The sequence below is a fragment of the Eleginops maclovinus genome, chromosome 4 (assembly GCF_036324505.1).
Source record: "Eleginops maclovinus isolate JMC-PN-2008 ecotype Puerto Natales chromosome 4, JC_Emac_rtc_rv5, whole genome shotgun sequence".
In the NCBI taxonomy this organism is placed as follows: Eukaryota; Metazoa; Chordata; class Actinopteri; order Perciformes; family Eleginopidae; genus Eleginops; species Eleginops maclovinus.
The window spans coordinates 20049231-20070570 of record NC_086352.1 but is presented as its reverse complement, the minus strand read 5'-3'; the positions used below and the strand labels follow the sequence as shown (position 1 = coordinate 20070570).

The following is a 21340-nucleotide window of genomic DNA, read 5'->3' as shown; positions in this document are numbered from 1 at the left end:
TGGGAGTGGCAAGAAGCCTGTCTACGTGGAGCCCCACCTATCCTCCCCTCTGCCCCTTTCCCTGACCTCAGCATGCCAATCAATGAATGTACAGAAAGAGCGAAGTCCTGGAAAGCGTTGCTGTCACCAAGTCTGACAGGTGGTGAATTGAGGATGCTAGCTATTTCACTTTGGACCACTGCCGTGGCTGGCCATACTTTGCCTTAAGGGCAGCAAGAGCGGAAGTGTAGGGAGTTGAGGCGTGCATATAGGACTTTGCCAGTTTGTATGCACTTGGCAGCCTCAAGTGATCCATAAGGACCTGAAACTTGTACTGTTCAGAAAGGTGAGCGTGGATATCTAAGAGATTCTCCAACGCCATGGTAAGCAGAACAAAGTCACTTTCCTTTCCGCTCTCAAAATAAGGCAATCTTGGCTTCGGGATGCCAAAGGCAGTCGCTACTAAAAGCTCCATTATACTAGCGCCCTCTGATACCCTCTCAATGGGGTTAGGCAAGGAAAGAGGTGCAGGTTTCTCACGAACCGGATCTGAAGGCCTCTGACTCCTGGCCGGACGAGGTGCGGTCAGCGCTATGTGGTGAAACAAAGGAGGTGATGGAGCCGCATGCTCGGGACTGGAAGTCTGAAGTAATGTGTGACTCTCAGCAGTAGGATCAGAAGTTGCTGCTTGACTCACAGCATCTACAGGTAGACTCACAGCTGGAGGTAAGTGGTGGTACGAAAGAGATTGTTCACTCACTGAACTTGATAGGAGACCGATGTCTGAGGAACCTCAGGGGGAGCCTGCTGCTCGGAGAACAGATCAACAGGTTCAGCTGAATCCAGGACTCTGGAGCTCAGGGAAAAAGGAGCAAGCACTTGAGGTGGGTCATTCACACTGGACATAGCTGGCGGAGCGGGTGGATGTTCTGTGGTCATTCCTACATCCCCAGTGAAGGATGTGATTAATCGAGCCTCTTCCAGTTCTCTTCGGACTTTCCGTAGTCGTCGCTGTAGAGTAAGAGACCGGGTCATCCTCTCTCTCTCCTTCAAAGCTTCTTGTGCTCGCCTATCCAGTTCTTGTGCCCGTTCATCTATAGCTTGTTCCTCCTCAATCTGACGCTGTATCTCCTGCAGTTCTCCAAGTTTCCTCCTCTCATCGACCATGGCCGCCTGTTGTGGGGTGAGCTCCACCTGTTGGCTCCTGCGTGAGCTTCGGGAGCTTCCACTAGCATAAGTGGAGCTAGAAGAGAAGGCCGTCTTCGACCTTGGTGGTGGCTCACGCTTGTCGCTCTTGCCCCTGGATCTGCCAGGTCTCACATCTCTCAGGTGGATCGGAGCAGATGCTGGCTGTGTAGCTGGCTGTGGAGCGGGCAGTGGAGCGGGCAGGGGAGCGGGCAGGGGAGCGGGCAGTGGAGCGGGCTGAAGAGCTGCTGATTCAAGCTGGACATAGTCGTGGGTAACTTCATAGTCCTCTTCTTCTTCCTCATCGACTGTCGTCTCTTCCTCTCCACTCCTCGTTCCTCAGCGGCTGTGTTCTCTCTCAGCGTCTGATCAGGGTTTTCATGGTCATCGCCTGGACATCAACAGCACCTGGGGGTGGAGGCGGCAGTACGGCTGCTTGGCTGTGACGAGGGAGGCTTTTGGGCTGGCTGGAGAGTTTCCCATCAGGATCCAGGAAGCCATAGCGGTCAGGTGGACGTCTCTCTCGTGTAGGTCTGGATACGGTCCCCTCACTTCTGGTTCCAGCTTGGGGGGCCTTCTCTGGCAACGTCAACTCTCTTGACTCCTTACCGTTGCCTGCCATGGTATCACTCACTCAGTATCCAGCTCGAAGGACCATTGAAGGAACTGTAGGGGTGATTTGGTTCGGGGAGAGTGAGTGTGGCGAGCAGACAGGGTCTCGGTCAGAAGACCCAAAGGGCAAGGATGCAATGAGGCAAGGAGAAGGCAGGGTTTAATGCAAGAACCAGTATTTATTTTCCCTTTTGGTCTTGATTATTTTGTGTGCTGCATGAGAAAACAAAGAAACAATACAACTACAATTAAATAACGAAGTGGTCAATCAAACAGAGAAACCAACAATCATGTGCAAATACACAATTCAGAACTAAACAGCAAAGGCAACGAACAAGCAACAATCATGTGTGAATACGCAATCCACAACTAAACAGCAAAGTAACAAACAAGCAACAAACAATTCCCACATGGCTCCTAGCACATGTCTGAGAACAAAGGGATCAGCAAAACTACCACAAAGGCATACAAATGAAACAATAAACAATGAATTGACCACTCACGTTAACTTGAAGACGCACACTTCAGGATATGTGGAGGAAACTCAGGACACAGGGTTAAATTGGTGTGCTGGCAGGGAGTGCAAAGGATGAACTAAAGGGTGAGCAGGCTATTTATAGTCTCCGCCCCTTAGCTGGCAGGTGGAGTGGGATTCAGTTTGGCAGATTCACCATATTAGAAAGATAACTGAAAAAAAGGACGAAAATCCAGGGAGTCTTTTCAGACTCAAAGTGTGAGGCTCTGCAGGGCTGTCAGAAGGATCATAACCTGGCCAGCCACATGGATTGCGTTATTTGTCTAGTGGAATTAATAAAAAGAGCATATAACAGGGATGATTTATTGAAAATACATTGACTTCTCGATTACAGACCTCGTTGATGAGTTCAGGTCTCATTTGTGCAGTGTACATGTTAGAACACAGTACAGGTCCGTGTAGGCCCTAAGAATGTCACAAAGTTTTAATAAGGTTTTGAATAAATTATATTTGACTATGGCTCTTTGTTTATAACATTATAATTTTATCTCATAAATGAGATGACCGGTTGAATTTGTAGGGTCACATGGATATGGGCAGCACTCATAATATTATATAATCACCTCCTGTGTGAGGTGAGAGGGCTGCTGTACTTTTTGTTGACTGCAACTTTTTAGTAGCTGGATAATTAGGATCATATGTTTATGCACAATACAAAAAGTGGACCACTTTCATTAAATCAAAATTTTGTGCAACATTTTTTTAAATCTAAGCATTCATGTTTGATAGCGCAACAGTCATATGCAAAACTCAGCCACTCAGAGACTTTTGTTGTAAACTAAAGATGCTACATTATACCTCAAATATTTGCACGGCTATTTCAGGTGTTAGAGAGGTATTTATGACGGGTGTAAAACCATTCTATAACTCCCTTCTTTAAATATTAAATGGTTTCAAGTTGCTTATGCTAATCATGATTTTTTTCTTCTACAGCCAGACACAGTGGGCACCATCGGAAAATATTTCAAACCACCTTTGGAATAGTTAGTAGAAGTGTAAACTCATAATCGTTTTCAGTTGAACTGATCTGCTGTTCCAATTTGCATTTCATTTGTGGAAATGTGATGAGTTGGTACTCTGAGACCTGGAAGTTGTCTCTCAAATCCCATTGCACTACAAGACTGTCCCAGACATTTATACACTGTACTTTTAATATCTCCCGATCAATTTTGTATTTCCTAAAAACATTAATGAAGGCTAATCCTTCCTGCCTTCAATCAGTTGAGCCTGTGCTCTGTCTTCTTGTGCAGATAGGATGGAAGTCTCCTTTCCCACATCTGGGAACCACAGGAGGTACAAGCACTCAGAACTCCTACCGGTGTGGTTCATCAGGGGCCACCTATATATATATATATATACAGTCTATGGGGGCCACACAGCAGTTGGTCTGGAAGTGCTCTTAAAGCTTGAGTGTTTTTGCCCATTGTTTCCTTTTAATTTAAATCACATTTTGAAATAATGCTTATTTTGGCTTTGCACTCGTAAAATAGTTTGGACAAGAATGAGCCATCATGGTTATGATTTTAAATATTACCAAACTACTCAACTACTCAGGTTAATCCCATTTCTCTAGTATACATTTTCAGTATTTTGATAAACTCCTTTGAAATAGGTGTGATTACTGCCCTCTCTGCTAAATCTGTAAACAACACAAAAAACAAAACACTTGTTTTTTTTGCATTAAGAGTTAGTGTTTATGCCAGACAAACAGTAGATAATAGGATGCAAATGTCTGTATATCTTGAAGTTGTTTCAGTCACCCTCTCACTACCCTTTCTGCTCAGGTCTTTTCTGTCTGTGCTGACATTGTGACTGCTCAATGTTTGTGCAGTCACAGTGTCAGCTAACCCTTTCTTTCAGTCTGCCCTTAAATTAAATTTAAGTATTGGATTTGGATTACACAGACAGACAATTTGGTGGTGCTGTCTCTCTGAAGTGCCACAGGTGCTGCTTTCATATTTGCAGCTTCATATTGCACATCAGGTGTACTGTCTCGTCAGTCCTAGTTCATAATGTGTTTCTCTTCCATGTTCACATAGACAAACAGTTTGACTTGACCCTTACAGCTATTTATTCTTTGCAGACTTCCCCCCCCTCAGAGATTAGTAATGTGACAATCAATCAAGAGCAGCAATCCTGTTCACTCACTTCCACTAATGGAATATTGACAACTGATGGCATTTGAAATGAGTGATGGATACCCCAAAAGGTACTAAATCTATAGACCCACTTGTTAACTGTCAAGCATATTCAGTCAAAGGCTTCAAGTTAAACATTTGTCACATGGGGGAACTTATCTCATTGACAGTGTGATTATTGTGGGTTGGATCTGATTTGATTGGCGCTTCATAAATAATGAATGTTTTTTTATGTCTTTCCTGGATGTGAATATTTCACTATGTGTATAACATTTTACCCAACTTAAAACATTCTCTAAACTTAGCCACTACATTTGTCTGTCTGCTGCTTGGTGCTGAGCAGCTAGAGTACAGTGGGTTAGAGAGCTTCTTTTTTTGTGCTGAAAACAGCTGCTGGAAACAGGGGTTAATGAGAGCAGTGAGACTGAGCCCTTCAGTACATTTACAGACTGTGAGTTGAGTTTTAAAGCCTACACATACTGCTAAATGGCTCTCAATTTGACTGACATAATGTGTAATGCTGCCTAATACCTGTTTTAATGATGCGTTCTCATCACTGCTCCCCACTACAATTGTAATGTACATGCAAAACAATCACCAAGTCACAAAGCTGAATGTTACGAGTCTGAAATAAGGTCATTATGTTCTAGCAGAGCTCAGTCCAGATTAGCCTGCTTACCTTAGCTTTAGTGTCCTCTGGCATTCCAACGCTCCATATTTTTCTCTCATACTAAATTCCAACCCCCAATTCCTCCTCCTCTCTTTATTGTCGATGACTAGGGTTTTAATGATTACATCTGGCGGTGCCACAAATTAATTCCTGCCTCTCTGGCAAAAAGCTGTTCCCCACCTGATTATGCAAAGCAGGCCTACATTCTCTCCCTTTGAAGTGGAGGAAAAGCTGCTTAGAGATTCTCCCCTTGAGGAAACACTGCAATATGGGGAACATCAACAAACCAGGGTTCACACAAAGGTCATCAACATGGTTAACCTCAATGAAGCCTAACTTCATCTCCACATCTCGCTTCTGATATGTTGTGGTGGTATAACGATTCACACTCATATCAGAGACTGAAGCTACTTTTCAGGTAAAAATAGCCATATGAATGCATCCAGTAATGGTTGTGTGTATGGCCACCCAGAGTGGTTGGCAGCACGGTTCTTGTAGCTCTCCTATTTCAGCAATCACAGCCATGACAGTGTCTCATAGACTCTCTCAGAACCACCAGCGGTATGTATTTAGATGGAAAAATCAAACAGTTTCACACATAACTACCTCTGCAACTGCACATTTTGTCAGTCTGTAATGTACAAAGGGGTACAAATATATATATTGTTGTGCATTATTGTCTATAGTTACTCTCAAAACATGTTTTGGCTTCTTGTCTGAGTGATCACACCCTGATGAAAAGCCCAAACTCTGCAATAAAATAGTCTATTTTCAATCAAGCGTGATATGAGAACTGTCCACGCAGGTAATGAGCCACTGTAAGAGATAAGACTGCAGCCTCAATCACACTAAAGGGAGGTTTGGTGACAGATGGAAAATTACTTGAAGTATGTGTTAATTCAGAGTAGCACAATGCAAAGTTAGTAAGACGAACTGTGTTCATAATCTCATTTCAGTCTTCCTTATTATTAAACTAATCTCTCAGACATGCCTCCTGTTGAGTGTATAATGTCCATGTGTTGACATTTGCAATAGTGTTATGGCATTTAGTATTCAAAAAACAAACACAGTCCAATAAGCAGATGAGTCACAAGTGTTCACATAGAAACATTAAAAAGATTCAGTGATGAGTCGATACAAGGTTCATCAAAATATAATGACTGCAGCCAGATTCGATGACTTAAGGCTGGAAACTCTGAATGTGAGTTTCTGTGGTGAGCCTTTGACTGCAGTCAAGGGGTATTTCGAAAACAAAACCGACATCATAAGCATTTACTCCAAACCCTGTGAATTCATTTTTAATATTACAATCTTACATTGTTAAATATTGCAGTCTTACAGTATTATCAATTTCATTATACAATGAGGATGCAGTTATTGATGTAAAGCACTTAACAATATGTTCAGTCGATATCATTTAATCGTACATGTGCAGTTTTAGTGGTTTCCATAAACAATCAATCCTAACAATAACAAATAATAAAGGGTACGTCTGTCAGCTTGTGTGACCTAGTGGAGTGTTCCATGAGTTACAAAAGGTATATAAAGGAAATGTGTATGTTGGGCAATTTGTTTCCACTCGTCTTTTTTTGCAAAGGAAAATACAACCTACTTTATTTCCTTTTTCTAATCCGAGACAAAAACATCGGTCCCCAGGTCCTGCCGGGCTGAGGAACCACTAAAATGCCGAGTCTGCGGTGATTCAAGGACGGGGGGCCATTCTGTGGCTGCAGGGATGGCTTCTGAGGCATCTGTCCAAGATCAGGGTGAGCATGACTAAATGTAAAGTACTTTGATAAAGGAACAGCGATCTCCTCCCACAGGTCTTCAGCTTCAGCCTCAGGACAGTCATTCAGCACTGTGTTGACCACAGCATAGTTCTCAGAGCTGGACAGAGTGCAGGTAGAATAGACCACAACCCCCCCCGGACGCACCGCTGTCAGCGCAGACCTGCACAGAGTAGACAAATATTGCACTTCTTGAGAAGGGGCTTCAAAAGAGGAACTCCACCGATTTCACACATTAAAATCGGTTTTCAGGTCTTAGGGAGTACCACTGCATATGTGAACAAAGTTGTATAAAGCCTTTTGTGGCTCCAGAGGGAGTTGTGAGAAGTCTGATAAATTGCCTCAAGTGATGGGTCTGAGGAAAGCAAAGTTGAAAATGAAAAAAAAAACATGGCTGTGTGGAGTTAGAAAGAATTGGGACGTCTGGAGCTGCTCAGCTCAGCTTAGCTAAAGGCTTGCTGCTCAAGGCTAAATTAACCACGACTTGCACAACATACAGATCTATGAATAAACTGTTTAATTGTATTGTGGGTAAGCTGGGCAACAGGTATTGAAAAGAAAGAAGAAGAATGTGTGGAACCAAAGTGATATCTCCAGTTCTGTACCATTTTGTGCTAAGCAATCATTTCCCACAATTATGCAAAGCTGCAATGAAATTGTCATGGCCAATAGATTGATAGATAGATTTACATTATATTATATTATGTTATATTAGTTCCTTTGGATAATCATAATGTGCCATACAGCCATCATTATATAACATGGATTACTTAAATACACTCTTAACAACAGCAACACCACATATTATTAACGTCATTTTATCATTTTCAGACATAAATCACATTGCCTGAGTAATAATTTATAGGAAGTTGGATGAGAAAAACAAGGTTAAACATTTCATTCATCTCTTCTATGTTGGGTATTGGACTCACCTCAGCAGTTGAGCCTGGAGAGAAGGCAGCCTGGCTCTTTCCTTCAGTCTGTGTTCCCCCTGCTGGCTGCTGCAGGAATACAACCAGCTCCTGTCATTAGAACATGGAGCGTCCACTAAAACCTGCAACACAGAGAGCAAGAAAGGTGAGGAGTTCAAGAAATCTGAGTAGTTCAGAGTCTGAGAGTTCAAGACTGCCAAGGGGAGCGAGATATGAAGGATCAAAGCAGAAAAGTGAAAGGGAAGGAGAAAAAACATGTAAATAGTTAATAAGGGTAAACGCAGTCATAAATACAAATGCTGGAGGTCTGTAAAATAACATATTATTTATTTTTGCTATTTTCTTCCCCAAACTCTAAACCTAAAGCTTCACTTGATAATCTCCCAACAGATCTGTCGTCTCTGCGTCATACAGACTGAATCTGTGTAGCCTGTTTGTACTACTCTAAAGCCTTTCAGCCTTTGTTCACACCGTTTCCTACTCTCTACCTTTTCAGTCTGTGCTTTTCTGTTTTCAATATTTTGGCCTATTATCAGTCACCATGAGTGCTTTGAAAGCCCAGACCATTTGTCTGCCTTTTCTTGGCTCCTGTTTTGAATAAATGGGTTTCTCCTCTTCCGCTGGGCTTATTACCTTCAGATCAAAGGCTTGCTGTTCTCATTCATTTCTAACCATGGCCTTGAAAAAAAAAACTAAATTTGATGAACAACGAAGCCAAATTTACTCACACGCTGAAATAACCATGACTCCCCTCACCTTGTCATACGCTCCTGTTTCACTTTGTCCAAAAGAGCATCCATCCTGTGCGGACACAGTCACTCTGCTGGTTAGTGACGGAGGCAGGAAGGACTCAAGGGTTTTGGAAAGCCACTCCCGTCTGTGGTGGTTGGGTTCATTACACCACAGCAGTGCTGGAACGCAAAACAGGTCTGCATAACTTGCAGTAAATGCTGTTCACAGCTGACAAAAGTCAGATTGAACAGCAGCAAAGTACATTATATACTTTATATTTAAGAATAAAACTTAACTGATTTCAACATTATGTTTTTTGTGCCAAGCTCTTGTTGCAAAACACCTCAAATTTATATTCATGTCAATATTGCTAACACAGTTACTCATCAGTTATTGTCATTTCAAATCGAATAACGTGTAATTAATCATATTTATCAACTGATAGTTGAATAAGAGCATTATAGATACCAATAATTAATATTTAACATAACAGTTATAACTTTATGCATAGAATCAGTCAAATTATATAACCTTTTTTCTTCTTCTACTGCCTTTTGGTTAAAAAAATAAAATAAATCAACTATTTTTTACTACTTGTATGTCTACAAAATTACTTTCTTTTACCTGGGGTGGCACACTGCATTATGGCTAAGGCTTTGCCCCCAGGTGCCGAGCAGAGATCCAAAACCTTTTCCCCATCTCTGACGTTCAGAGCCAGCACCGGCAGCAGGGAGGCAGCATTGAGGAGGTAGTACTGCTTGAGCTGGCCAGGCCTGTGAGCCTGAGAGGGGAAGTGCAGTGGATATGGGTGGATGTAACACTGTATCGTAGAACGGGGTAAACTGAGTGAAGGCTCTGATTTAAGGTCTTGAGCGAGCACATGAGAGGTGCTGTCAGGTTGAAGAGAAAAGTCATTAAGAGGGAACTTTGAAATGTAGTCTGGTGGAAACGGAGAGTCTGCTCCTGCTTGATGTTTAGAATTGGAGATTGTTGAGAAGTCATTACAAAGGAGCGTGGAGACACTGTTCTGAGGCAGCAATGTAGAAAAGCCCTGAGACTGGAGGATCTGTGTGATGCCTGTCACAGCGCTGAAGCGGTTGAGCATGACGCCATACTGCCAAGATTGAGGGTCCAGGAGCACTGCTCTGCAGGAAAAAAGCAATCCAGGTTAAGGAAGGGTACACGACGTGTTACGCATCCTGTAAAGTATTTTAGGAGAACATTTACCTTGCAGAGGGCCACAGGTCTCCTAGTTCCTGACTGTACTGCTGGTCAAAGTTGTCCAGGACTGGCTGACAAGAAGGTCTCTCTTTTCTGCGCCTTTTTGTAACCTGTTACAAACACACTGTGGTGATTAGGTCAGTTTCATCAGGACACCCTCAGTGAAAACTGTAAGTCATATTCATGTAAATGGAAAAAGAACTGCTGTTGTTTTACACTAGCTACCCCTGGTGGATATTAAGGGGTAAAAGCTGTGCAGCGTTAAACACTACAGTGTCAAGTGTAATTTTGTGGCAATAAAAGATGGTCCACTGGGCTCACGGGTTACGTCATGGGGTTCCTTAGAATAAGTTTGATGAGGGCCCAAAGGAGGTCCAGTCCTGACTGGCTATGAGATTGCAAACAGACACATTTATCTCCTATTATGCTTTTTTGTGGCATATACTATAGGTCTCAAATATATTTTTTAAAAATGTCTCTGACGTGTTTTGCTCAAAATAGCAAACAGATCATGCATTTTAGCATGTCCGCTATCCCTCTGTTTCAGCCCCGTTTCGAAAGTGCTGATTCTGTGACTGTCGCTTTAAATTTGAGCCGAGCTGAAGTTGGCCACGCCCCCTACATCATGATCTGAAGAGAGAAGTTTCTAACGGAGAAACATAGCTAAACACTGCCGTGATTAAACGCCATATTATGTTCCAAACCACATCAAGCATTATTTCTGAAACAATTCTCAGTATTTACCACTAGAACAGAGACATTATATGTATTATATATACAACAACTCTAAGTCCCTCCTGCAGACATCCTGCACAGACACACAGAAACTGTATATTGCGGATGATAGGTTGAGACGTGTCACGTCGGGTGGGACGTTGCCATGAGTTCAATGAAAAGCCAGCCCACATTTCCGATGTGACGTCATATAGGCAGCTCGTTTGTAGAGATGTGGGTAAGGAGGAAAAGAGAGAGGGTTGTATTTTCTGACACTTTGTAAGTCTCCTTACACACCGGGGACATATTTATGTATAAAAGGCAGCAAAAGTGCATTTTGCATAATAGGGGACCTTTAAGAAAAGAATACAAATAAGCTGCAAATCCAAAACAAATCCAATACAAACACACGCAATTACAAGACACAAATTAATACTGTGCTTAAGCCCTATATCATCCAAATTCTTGATCAGTTATTGTTGAGTTACACATAGCCTACTACTTCATCTACTGGGCAAACAAATAAATGACTTCCCCCTTATGAAACACATTTGACCAAGCCTTCATTAACTACAGGGGTTTACCAAGGTACAATTCAAGCCAAAACTTTTACTGACCAAGTACAAATGGAGATCTAAAGTAAAGTAGCTTAGATGTCAAATGTGTCATTTAATAGACAGTGGGCTGTGGTAGAAGATGGCGGAAAATCTAAGACAGTCAAGAAGACAACATTTCTTTTCAAATGATGTTGCCCGAGCTTTCCATCCAAAAATTAACATCTCCTCTTGTTTGTTCACCTGGTTTTTGTTTGGTCCTTTTTGCTCTCTCAGCTGTACATCAGCTTCAGGACCGGTGTGACAGTTCACACAGCGCCGAGCAGTCGGCGATATCCTCCGAGGTTTTCGGCATATAGTCAGTAAAAACACATGTCTTGAGAGCATATAATTATACATCTGTTTAGTTGTTTAAATCTCTAACTGACATGTCGAAATATATTCATTATAACTTGACTTTCTACCATAATCTCTAACATCGTACGTTACTCAAATCCGTCCTCCCTCAACTCTGACTCTGTCTTTAGTTCCGCCTTGCAGACGACTGACTTTCTCTTTTTACAGCGTACAATTTTATTAAAACTAGCTTCACCTTTACCAGCTTCAATAAACACATTAATGCATCAATCATTATCAAAACATAAAGTATATTATGCATTATTCTTAACTGGGACACTCTGCAAAATGGGTACTTTTGGTATATTTTGATGGTAGTACTGGCTTTACTTGAATAACATTTTAATTGTAACAGTATTCCTACACTGGTGGTTCTTATTGTACTTAACTACAAGATCTGAGTACATCAACCACCTCTGAGTATGCCTAACTTCTGTTCTAGACATGACATAGCTTAATGTCGTGCTGGAAGTATTGGATTCAAACGATCGCCAAGTCTCTTGGCAAACACTTTATAGTTATTCTGGACATAGCAGACAGTACTGGAAACCTGAACCCATTGCTAGACAAGTGACAGAACATTATTTTATTTTTCTATTAAGTTGATGCAAGGAAGTCAAAGTGATTCCATCCATCCATCCATCTTCTCCCGCTTTTCCGTCAGGGTCGCGGAGGTAACAGCTCCAGCAGAGAGCCCCAATGACTGGCTCCACCTCCCGCACAAGCTCCGGCTCCTTCCCCCCCAGAGAGGTGACATTCCACGTCCCCAAAGCCAACTTCTGTCGCCTGAGTCTGGTCCGTCGAGACCCTCTGCTTTCACTGCCACCCTTCTGGCAGCGCACCCGACCCCATCGTTGTTTCCCGTAGGTGGTGGGCCCGCGGGACGGAGAAGCGGAGGTGTTGCCCACGTTGCTTTTTCGGGCTGTGCCCGGCCGGGCTCCGTGGCAAGCCCGGCCACCAGACGCTCGCTGACGAGTCCTCCTTCTGGGCCTGGCTCCAGAAGGGGACCCCGGGCTTCCTCCGGGCCGGGTATCCTCGCTTCCAATTATGTTCATTCATGAAGTCTTTTTGAACCAATCTTAGTCTGGCCCCTTACCTGAGACCAATTTGCCATGGGAGACCCTACCAGGAACACAAGGTTCCAGACAACACAGCCCCCAGGTTCATCGGGGCACACAAACCTCTCCACCACGATAAGGTGCTGGTTCTCGGAAAGGGTCAAAGTGATTGATTGATTTAATTTTGTAATGTCAACTTGTTCAATTCTATGGTCTAGGTAAGGGCTTGTTAATAGTCAGATTAATTATATTTTTGATAATCATGTTTGTTGTACTTCAGCTTTCAACAGCCAGCTAAGAATGGCAAACCAGAGGTGATCTTAAAACTTAAGCCATGTAATGGGCTAAATAAACCAGGACGGTTGAGGGAAAGGCTGCATTGAAGCTGCGAAACTGTTTAAGTTTTGAATTATTTTGGAGATTTTAGAGTTAGCAGGAGAAAAACAGAGCCACTTTGAACTTTAAAAAACATGCACACATAACCCCACTACCATTTACAAATCCACAATCACACATGAGGAATGAAAGATTTTACTTCTGTTGTTGGTAGAATGTTTAACAAAAACATTTTTTATTAAATATACAATATCATGGCAAAACCCACCATTTAAAATGATTTTGTTTTGCCAGAGTTTCTTACATCAGTGAGTTCACAATCTTAAGAAGCACCAATGAACAAGAATGGGCAACACAATAAGCTGACATTATTGTACCGTTCAAGGGCAACTCAAGTTGCTAATTGTTATTAACATTATGTTGTATCCCTTTGTAGTAAATGCTTAACTGCTTTACATTGCAAACAGAATAAGGAATGCAACCATCAGACAGAAGAGACCCATAGCTTCAGACAAAGCAAAGCCCAAGATGGCGTACGAGAACAGCTGCTGCTTCAGAGAGGGGTTCCTGTGGAGAAAGAAAGGCAGCTGTGAGAAGTTGGAGGTAAAAAGAGTTAAAAAATACAACTGCCGTTCATTCAGCAGACAACCCAAGGACTTAAAACATTTGACAAAATAATTATATTATTATCCCCATGACAATGTTTTTACACTGAGAGAGAGCGTTTTTTTAAATCAGGAATGAGACTTTTGCCTCTTGTTGGAGAAGGCCTAAAATTACAGATGATATGCTTTACCTGGCGTATCCGATAATAAGGCTACCGAACACGGTTCCAATTCCAGCTCCGGATCCAGCTACTCCAACAGTGGCAGCTCCTGCTCCAATGAACTTTGCAGCAGTGTCGATGTCACGGCTCACAGCACTGGTCTGGAATGCCCGCACTGCCATCTGCTGCTGGGAGGCTACACTGCTCTGAGGGGCCAGGAGGGAGGGAGTCTGATGTACACAAAATGAAGTAAGGTTAGTACACATCAAAATAAAACAGGATCACAAAACGTTACTAAACATCGTATGCTTATACTTATACTATAAGTATAAGCATACTATTTGTTCTAAAACTGATCATTTTTTATAAGATCTCCTTATTGCTGTGATCCAAAGCATACATGCTACAGCCGAACTGTGACCCTGAATCTGTCTTTAATGAACTATGGACTTGATTAAGGTTTTATATAAAATAAAAACCTTTACAACTTTACATTAGTCAGCTTTAGAGATGTAAAGGAAATGTTGCATCTATGTAGAGCTAAGGTTAGCTTGCTTAAGTTCATTTTGAATGCAAGTTTCTTTAATGCTTTTTTGCTGATAACATTATTCAATGGTCGTACTAATTAGAAAACTGGACATGATACATTTAGCTTCTAATTCTATCAACTCACCAGTCTGTTGTTGAACTTGTTGGGAGACACTGAATTATATCTGCATACAATTTAGTTTTGTTGAGAAGCAACATTTAACCATTTTATTAGAAAATGTGACTTGTGTCGTAAATATTTATTTAGATTTGCGTACAATAAAAAAACAAGTATTGAAATGTATAGTGTGTTTTAGTGGTTTAGTGGAAGTTAGAGTACCCTTCCTCTGTGAACACTCAAGGTCAATAATTCAGTTATAATGCCCAGTACTGATAGCTGCTTACCTCTGCTTTCCTGGCATCTGAGACTAACGCTGCAGAGAGTGGTCTGTACAGTACCCGAGATCCAGCACGCACCTGTACCAAGAAAAAGGAAGAGACATGTAGTTGAGAAATTCAAGCTCTGATTATATGCTCCACAAAAACGTCATTTTGATACATTTTTGTATTAATTTTTGTGTTGTGTTAAGAATACATCTAATCTCCTGAGGACAGAATTAAAGGCATGTGAAGTCTTCCACAGAGACATAAGAATGTGAATGTGGTCATATGAGGAAGTAGTATTTGAATAATTTCTTAAAATTAGTAATACCACAACATAATACATTACAATCCTGTAAATAACCATGTTGCTTTCCATAACTAAATATGATCAATATAGATGCAACCCTGCCTAGACAACAGTGATCCATTATAGTGTTCCTTTGGAGTCATTCTGCACATACAGCTCAGGTTTCACCTTAAATATGGCAGCTTCTCAATTAACTATATCATATGTTTAAATGTAGATGAGGTGGGGAATTCAATGGCTATGCTAAGGTTTGATTCGGTTCAAAACAAGGACGTCCTTGCAGGTGTGAGTACTAGCTGACTTTAGCATGGGTCAAAGACGGCTACATAGCTGTGTGCTAGCGTTAGCGACTTGAATGCTGCTTGTTTGCTTTGGCGTGAACACAGACTTGCAGCTTTTGTTGCACACTGTCATGGTATCACAATTCATTGAAACAGACTCACTCACCAGAGAGGGCGTGGAGACGAATTTAGCACAGGCATACATTATGATGAGCAGTAGTCAGGTCAAGCTATGGAGCTGGCGTTGATTCAGGGTCAGCTGTCTGTAGGAAACCAAACATGAAAGAAAGAAATGCATTAATTAACACAAATGAGCAGTTTGAGTTGGTTGACTGTGTAACTAGTTGTTTAAATAAGAAAGTACACAGTGTGCGAAGATACGTGGACACATACAAGTAAGGTCACTATTAGCTGCAAACCCGAGAAAAGTCTTTGAAAACAAGCTAGTTGTTAAATCCTACGAGCCAAGCATTGCTGTAATTAATATAGCGGAAAAAAAACACAGAGTTACAAAGAAGCAACACGATTAAATGTTAAACTCACACAGTTCGTGACTGAAGAGGTTAGCGCTCACCCGTCTGTAGCAGAGGTCGAACACACGAGAGAGGTGCGCATGCGCAATATCACGTCAAGGGGGTTGATATCCGGTTTCCTGACGTTTTTATTATTTTCATTGAAGATGAATAATTTACATTAACGCATAGTGCGATCACGACAATAGACAGTTACTTGACATTTGTTTACGTTTTATAACATTTATTATATTATTTTTTTAAATCTATTGGAACTTTTCAATCGTTTTGATACAATGTGTCCTCATCTATGCAACTACACTGGACGGATAAGACACGCCTCTTTGAATTAGATTGAATGCCTTCCTCTATTTTAAACAAATATTGTTATCAAATGCTGCTGGGTTTTTTTATTTAAAAATCATAATTTGATTCCCATGCGGTGGACCCAGGTTCGAAACCAGCCTGAGACCCTTTGCCGCGCGTCATCCCCTCTGTCTCCGCATTTTTTCCATCTCTCTCTATAATAAAGGCACTGGTTGCCCAAAAAAATCTTGAAAATAATAAATACAAATCAATGCAGCACTGTATAACAACCCTGGAAATGTAGAACACATATTTCCTTGGAATTTAGTGGTTCTATTTTATATGAACATCTTTATAATAAATATAAAGAAACTATTGAATTATTTATTTAATTGATTTCAAATTATGTGACATAATTAATCCAAAGTAATGCACAATTTTATCACACTGGACAAAAAGGACAAATGATATGAGAGGTATTGAAAAAATCCAATGGTTTTATTTGATTCATTTGCGCTAAGAATCGACATTTAAATTTAACACTGAAAAGATTGCCCGAACGATCCCTTCTTAAAAAAGAGTATTAGGTTCTGCACTATTAAATCACACTTACTTTCTTTAAAACCTCATACAATATTTTTCTTGTCAGAGGAACAATTAGTCAGCTACAATTTCTTGTCTTCTTCTTGTATTTAAAATCAAACAAAAGAACAAAATACAGATTTAGTATACAGGGAATAGTAAACAAAAAGGTCTCAATAGAAATAGTAAGACATGTAGATATTAAGTGTCTTGATATCGCATTTTTGTTATGCAAATAAGAAAGTAGTTTCACTCATTACTCAACATTCTTCAGCTCTCCATTTCCCTATAATAATATAAAGTATTTATGATCTATGACACATTTGGAAAGGTCTTGCTAGGATTTCTTAGTACAGTATAAGAACAAATCAACCATGATCTGGTACACAAATACTAATGCTGAATACCTCTGGCACTGCCTGCAAATGTATTATTTACTGCAGATTTACACAAAAAGCTTCTTGCTATTAAAGACAATTTGAACCACTTGTTATTACTTTAATAACTGTACTAACATCCATAACTTAAATACATACAATAATACTATGACTGGAAATTAGAGCTTCCATGACCAAAATGCTATTCTTAAGGTATGAACTTGGTCCGGCTATAATGTACATATTCACTTCACTGTAATTGTAATGGCCATTTATGATGACATAATGACCTTTAATGGACAGATTAAGCCTATTTACTGCAGCTGAATGTGTACGCTTTCAGCTTGTATAGGCCTAACCCATCACATAAAAAAATGTACAAGCTATTGTATATATAAACTGTGATAACAAGATAAAAATGCAAACATCAATACAACTATGACACATACCACAAATGTTTATAGTTTGTATTGTTTATCCATTCACGTTTCTTACAAAGAAAATACATTGTTGGACACACCCACGCAATGAGTTTAAAGGTTCATCTGTAATGTGAGACCTGAAGCCACAAGGGGGCACCAGCACACCATGCAGTGAGACCTAAACTGGAAAATAAAATTCATTGTGTGCGAAAATATATATATAAAAGATCTCAGGTGCAAGATTAAAAATAAATATGCAATGGAATTCGGATCTGAATTTACCTGAGCCCCTTTTGAACATATACGAAGATCTGCTCCTATTGGTGTATCAAACAGCCTTGGTATTTTCAATTTATGCATGGATGGATCAGTAAAACCATACATTATTGGTATAGGTCAGACCCTTCAGCTGTGAAAAATAACATCGGGAAGTGCAATAAATGATGGTTGTGTGGCTGCAGCCTTTTCTTTTTTCTTTTTCAAACAGCAAGGTGGATGGAAAGATAGGGACTGATTGAGAAATGCATGCCAACGTCTGTTTCATTTTGACTGCCAAACCCAAGTATTCCTTTTTCTGCACATGCAATAATAAATTCAAATGTCATGTTAGTCAAGAGCAGCAACAGACTATGGAAATAACACGAAATATTTCACGTGATACACCTTCATAATGTGTGCAACTCCTTCGTATAATAATAACGTTTCCAATATATGAGTTAATTGTATTGACCTCAACCTTGCAGCGACAATGGAGTTCTGATCATTTTCAACAAGGCAAGCCATCAGAATTTCATAAAAGCGTTCCCCTTGTCTCTGCATTAAGCACTTTTACACATTAACATCATTAGCATCATGTGGATATCCTTTCACTGTCTCTCAATGTATCTTATAAATTAACAATAAATATTTATATCACTCTAGCTTTAAGTGGGCTTCCCCTCTTCAAGGATTCGTTTCTGGCCGCCCCCGCAGAGGTAGCTCTCCATTTGGCGATACGGAAGGGAGATTCCTCAGCTCTTACAGTCATACACCCCTCCTCTTTATGATGGTGCTGTTACGCACCACTATAATAAGCAGAGACGTGATTTTCTGGGGCGAATCCCTGCCGACGTCACTCCCAGTCCTATATAAATATCCTGAGCAGCGACTGTGATCAGACTCAAACAAAACCGATTTTTCGGCTACAACAACCCTTGAAACAAAGGATTATTGGATTCCCTTCCCTGAATTTTATTCCCACCACCGGGTAAGTGTCTTTAATATGGTGACAATTGTTAAGCTTTAGTTGTATTATGTGTTTTTGTGGGGACTAGTGTTGAACATGTGGTCAGGTCAGGTTGAGATTTCAGAAAACAAAGACATTTGTTTAATTATAGGCTCAGCCTATTTCATTTTGTACCATAAAATACAATGATATTGAATCATTATTTTTTTCACGATCTAGACTTTTACACGTGTCCTTGAGTTATATTTAAATGTGAATAAACACATGAGCAGACATTTACGCATGCCACATCTGTCAACAGATCTTCGGCAAGCAAAATGACTTTGAACAAGGGTGACAAAATGCGGAACATGGACAAGAGAAGAGGAAGCATGCCGTTTCCAATGAATTTACCAAACCTCCACAGGAGAAGCATGCCAGTAGACGACCGGGATCTGCGCGCCACGATGCCACAGACTGGGCAGACTGACGACCTGTCCAACCTCCTGCGCTGCACGTCCTACTCCCCGAGCGAGCAGCACCGGGGCAGCTACGCATCGGACTCCTCCGACTCTGTGATCTCCACCGGCAGCGAGACGGAGTCCCAGATCTACAAAGTGGTTCTCCTTGGGGAGCACGGAGTCGGCAAGTCCAGTTTGGCGCGCGTCTTTGGAGGAGTGGAGGATGCTGGTCACGACTGCGAGGAAGCAGGTAAATGGTGATGCTGAGGATGAGTCATCAACCTCAATACACACACACACACACACACACACACACACACACACACACACACACACACACACACACACACACACACACACACACACACACACACACACACACACACACACTTATTGACACACATAATCCAGAAGTATTTTGTCTATAAATACACTAATTAAGACTGTTAATATCAATTTAGGTTCCATAATTCTGAACAAATCACATGCAAATATATTGTTATGTTGCTTTGAGGTTACAGGTTTATTCAACAATATCCTATTCATACTCTTTTGAAAGAAACAAGAGCACTCAAGAACTAAACACAATTTTAAAAATACATAAAAGCCCCCATGAAGCCCTATAAACTCTGTAATTGATAATGATGTATAAGGGACAGACATAAAGTTAAGCTGATGCATTAGAAGAAACGAATTGCATGCAATAGAGTACATGAATTGATTATTGCAATTTCCATCTAACAGCGAGGCACCAGCCATGCCCGCAGTACAGCTGTCAGAAATACATTTAATAGTACAAAGAAAGGGAAAATATAAAAGGCCAATAACGGCTTGATCAAAAACTATGATCGGCTTTCTGCAGCAACTGGTACACTTTAAAGTGAAAAGGTGTGTTAAAATCAGTGGGTGCTCTGCTCCTCTGTCAGTGTGTAACACAATATTTCCTCTTTTCTTTCTCAGGAAATACCTATGACAGATCTATGGTGGTAGATGATGAAGATTCATCCATTGTGTTGTATGACATTTGGGAACAGGTGAGTTCTATATTATTTATGCAATTTTTGCTCCATTTAAATTAATTCATGGATATTGCAATATGAAATCGGCCACGTATGAGGCTAAGTCTGTCTGTGCTTCTTTCCTGAAGGATAACAGTCAGTGGCTGAAGGACCAGTGTATGAGGATGGGAGACGCCTACATCATCGTGTATTCAGTGACAGACAAAGCAAGCTTTGAGAAGGCGTCAGAGCTGCGTATTCAGCTGCGCCGAGCGAGGCAGTCAGAAAACATTCCCATAATCCTTGTGGGCAACAAGAGTGACCTGGTGCGATCCAGAGAGGTGTCTGTAGATGGTAAGTTAGAATGAATAAATATTTTTTGAAGCTCAAATGTGTCACAGATGTATGATTTGTTAAGATTATGTGAGTTTTATAGCTCAAGCAAGCTAGGTTAAGAAGTTTCTTTACTTGAAAATATGCAATATTTATCATTTGAAGCTTGAAACTGTAAAAAAGGCTTTCATTGTGTTTTTTTATTATCAAGTTCAGGCAAGGCATACATTCAAATATTATTGAATTTTCATCCTAAATATACTTGAGCTTCTACGTTTTCTAAATGTACATACATTCAAAACATTAATATTCCTTTGCAATTCTTTATCTCAGAGGGGAGCGCCTGTGCAGTGGTATTCGACTGCAAATTCATCGAGACATCTGCATCCCTTCACCACAATGTGCAGGACCTTTTCGAGGGCATCGTCAGACAGATCCGCTTGAGGAAAGACAGCAAGGAGGAGAACGCCAGACGCATGGCCAACTGCAGACGCAGAGAGAGCATCGGCAAGAAGGCCAAGAGGTTTCTGGGACGCATGGTTGCACGCAAGAACAAGAAGATGGCTTTTAGGCAAAAGTCAAAGTCCTGCCATGACCTTACAGTTCTCTGAGGAACACATGGGACTGACAGACATTTTTCTTTGGCCTCTGAAGACCAGACGCTGTGTGTGTTTCAACACTAACCCTAAAGGACTAATAGAGCTGTACAGAAATATATTTTTATTTTTAGACACCAAGCAAAAGAGGACTTAAATAATAAAAATGACGACATTCAAGTCATATCATGATTGTGGTAATAACCTGCATGGAGCTTTGCAAACATTTATTTAGTTTTATATCATTATTGTTGTCTGCCTTAAACATGTGGCTGTCCTAATATGTGTTTGAATGAGAAATCCCAAAAGGTTTTTTATCTTCTAATGAGTTGCAAGAATTGCCTTTCTGGTGGGTTGTTGTGCAGCTTTATTCGAGGGAATTGATGTATATAACAGGAATGATGCTGAATGCAACATACATCTCATTTTCCTAA

At 40.8% G+C, this 21340-nt stretch overlaps 3 protein-coding genes and 1 long non-coding RNA gene across 5 annotated transcripts; 1 reads left to right on the top strand and 3 right to left on the bottom strand.

Annotated features, from left to right (window-relative positions):
* Nucleotides 1-1935: 1935 nt before the first annotated feature.
* LOC134863514 (uncharacterized) lies at nt 1936-2491 on the bottom strand. The gene is made up of 2 exons (XR_010165672.1): nt 2280-2491; nt 1936-1989 (listed from the first exon to the last, which is right to left on the bottom strand). It is a non-coding gene; the product is annotated as an uncharacterized LOC134863514 (long non-coding RNA).
* Nucleotides 2492-5758: 3267 nt separating this feature from the next.
* On the bottom strand, nt 5759-11569 carry nsun3 (NOP2/Sun RNA methyltransferase 3). Its single transcript, XM_063881904.1, has 6 exons — nt 11303-11569; nt 9798-9901; nt 9195-9715; nt 8595-8749; nt 7839-7960; nt 5759-7069 (listed from the first exon to the last, which is right to left on the bottom strand). Exons 1-6 carry the CDS (start codon nt 11456-11458, stop codon nt 6733-6735), a joined length of 1395 nt encoding a protein of 464 aa, XP_063737974.1. The 5' UTR covers nt 11459-11569; the 3' UTR covers nt 5759-6732.
* Nucleotides 11570-13028: 1459 nt separating this feature from the next.
* On the bottom strand, nt 13029-15762 carry LOC134863782 (ATP synthase F(0) complex subunit C3, mitochondrial-like). 2 transcript variants are annotated; one of them, XM_063882486.1, is made up of 5 exons: nt 15659-15762; nt 15282-15378; nt 14549-14620; nt 13646-13845; nt 13029-13416 (listed from the first exon to the last, which is right to left on the bottom strand). In XM_063882486.1, the coding sequence occupies exons 2-5, from the start codon at nt 15318-15320 to the stop codon at nt 13302-13304; spliced, it is 426 nt and encodes a 141-aa protein (XP_063738556.1). In that variant the 5' UTR covers nt 15321-15378; nt 15659-15762; the 3' UTR covers nt 13029-13301. The 2 variants fall into 2 exon arrangements, with proteins under 2 accessions (XP_063738556.1, XP_063738557.1); XM_063882487.1 differs by having other exon boundaries at nt 15690-15743.
* Nucleotides 15763-18340: 2578 nt separating this feature from the next.
* On the top strand, nt 18341-21092 carry rrad (Ras-related associated with diabetes). Its single transcript, XM_063882389.1, has 5 exons — nt 18341-18560; nt 18841-19229; nt 19940-20013; nt 20127-20331; nt 20644-21092. Exons 2-5 carry the CDS (start codon nt 18857-18859, stop codon nt 20919-20921), a joined length of 930 nt encoding a protein of 309 aa, XP_063738459.1. The 5' UTR covers nt 18341-18560; nt 18841-18856; the 3' UTR covers nt 20922-21092.
* The last annotated feature ends 248 nt before the right edge of the window (nt 21093-21340 follow it).

Coding starts and splice junctions, on each gene's coding strand:
- nsun3 (XM_063881904.1), bottom strand. CDS start 11,458: ATGTATAATTATATGCTCTCAAGACATGTGTTTTTACTGACTATATGC. Junction 9,716..9,797: donor GACCTGTGGCCCTCTGCAAG/GTAAATGTTCTC, acceptor TTTTTCCTGCAG/AGCAGTGCTCCTGGACCCTC. Junction 7,961..8,594: donor AAACAGGAGCGTATGACAAG/GTGAGGGGAGTC, acceptor TCTGTGTTGCAG/GTTTTAGTGGACGCTCCATG.
- LOC134863782 (XM_063882486.1), bottom strand. CDS start 15,320: ATGTATGCCTGTGCTAAATTCGTCTCCACGCCCTCTCTG. Junction 14,621..15,281: donor TCGTCTCCACGCCCTCTCTG/GTGAGTGAGTCT, acceptor TTCTTGGTACAG/GTGCGTGCTGGATCTCGGGT. Junction 13,417..13,645: donor CTTATTATCGGATACGCCAG/GTAAAGCATATC, acceptor CTTTCTCCACAG/GAACCCCTCTCTGAAGCAGC.
- rrad (XM_063882389.1), top strand. CDS start 18,857: ATGACTTTGAACAAGGGTGACAAAATGCGGAACATGGACAAGAGAAGA. Junction 19,230..19,939: donor TCACGACTGCGAGGAAGCAG/GTAAATGGTGAT, acceptor TTTCTTTCTCAG/GAAATACCTATGACAGATCT. Junction 20,332..20,643: donor CAGAGAGGTGTCTGTAGATG/GTAAGTTAGAAT, acceptor TCTTTATCTCAG/AGGGGAGCGCCTGTGCAGTG.